Consider the following 1254-nt stretch of genomic DNA (forward strand, 5'->3'; position numbering starts at 1 on the left):
AAATAAAAATGCAATAAAATATATTGTATATAAATATATAAAATTAATTTTATATATTTATATACAATATATTTTATTGCATTTTTATTTGTTTGTTATTTTACAACAGTACATAATAATAAATAAATAATATTTTAGTATTATTAGTATTACCACAGTAGAGCATGGTGTCAAGGTCATGGGTTTGATTCCCAAGGAATGCATAAAAAATGTATGCCTTTAAATGCCAGTCACTTTGGATGAAAGTGTTTACTAAATTCATAAATGTATTTATTCATTAATTCATAGTTTTTTTGTTTGTGTTGGATTAATGAAACTCCTCAGTGTTGATTTTATTTGAATCACAATTAATCGGAAATTCCTCTTCCTGTTGTTCCAATGTAAATTTCACTGTAACATCATCCTGTGGGCGGGCTAAATTTTTGCCCAACCCTAGCAGACAAACACAGTCACAGGTTCCAGGATGATTGCTTCCTTCCAGTATCAGTCATTTATTCTCTGTTGCAGTGATGCTGAGCTCCAGTATTCACTGCAGATCCTCATAGAGCTGGAGATAGATGTTAAAGACACCGGAGCGAATCCCTTCAGCTCCCAGAAACCCGAGCAGGTCCAGTCCAGCCCAAACAAAGCCCCCAGTTACTGCAACGCCTTTTATATTTACTTTCAGGGTCTGCTGGAGACACAACAGGAGGAGTAGACTCAGACCTTCGCTTTCATTCACTTATAAACCGGCTGAATGCATCTAAAAAACCCTGCAAATAACACCCTAATTATGTCACTTGCTATTACAGTTTATTTAAGAAATAAATGTTTCACGTAAAACTGCTGTTAAACTTGTTTGCAACACAATTTACTGAACATTTAGCGCCCCCTAGTGCCGAAATCTGCCATGACATTTTCTTCATTCGCTCTTTAGAAGTTATATTATATTATATTATATGTGACACTGGACTACAAAACCAGTCATAAGGGTCATTTTACTGAATAAATAAGCTTTCCATTGATGTATGGTTTGTTAGGATAGGACAATATTTGGCTGAGATACAACTATTTGAAAAATTACAAAATATCTTCATGGAACATGATCTTTACTTAATATCCTAATGATTTTTGGCATAAAAGAAAAATCGATAATTTTGTCCCACAGAATGTTTTGTTGGCTGTTGCTACACATATAGGCTACCCGTGCGACTTGTGACTGCTTTTGTGCTCCAGGGTCAAATATTATAAATAATCTTCATAATCATTCATTTT

The 1254-nt window shown here is 33.8% G+C and overlaps 1 protein-coding gene across 1 annotated transcript in view; it reads left to right on the forward strand.

Moving 5' to 3' along the window:
- Positions 1-934, forward strand: part of LOC107755201 (putative protein MSS51 homolog, mitochondrial) — an 8806-nt gene extending 7872 nt beyond the window's left edge. Inside the window, exon 6 of the mRNA XM_016571950.1 lies at positions 508-934. Coding sequence (XP_016427436.1) covers positions 508-697 — 190 coding nt within the window. The 3' untranslated portion in view covers positions 698-934. The remainder of the gene's footprint in view (positions 1-507) is intronic.
- Positions 935-1254: the final 320 nt, after the last annotated feature.

This window comes from Sinocyclocheilus rhinocerous, unplaced genomic scaffold, assembly GCF_001515625.1.
Source record: "Sinocyclocheilus rhinocerous isolate Xijiao unplaced genomic scaffold, SAMN03320098_v1.1 scaffold2116, whole genome shotgun sequence".
Taxonomy (NCBI): domain Eukaryota; kingdom Metazoa; phylum Chordata; class Actinopteri; order Cypriniformes; family Cyprinidae; genus Sinocyclocheilus; species Sinocyclocheilus rhinocerous.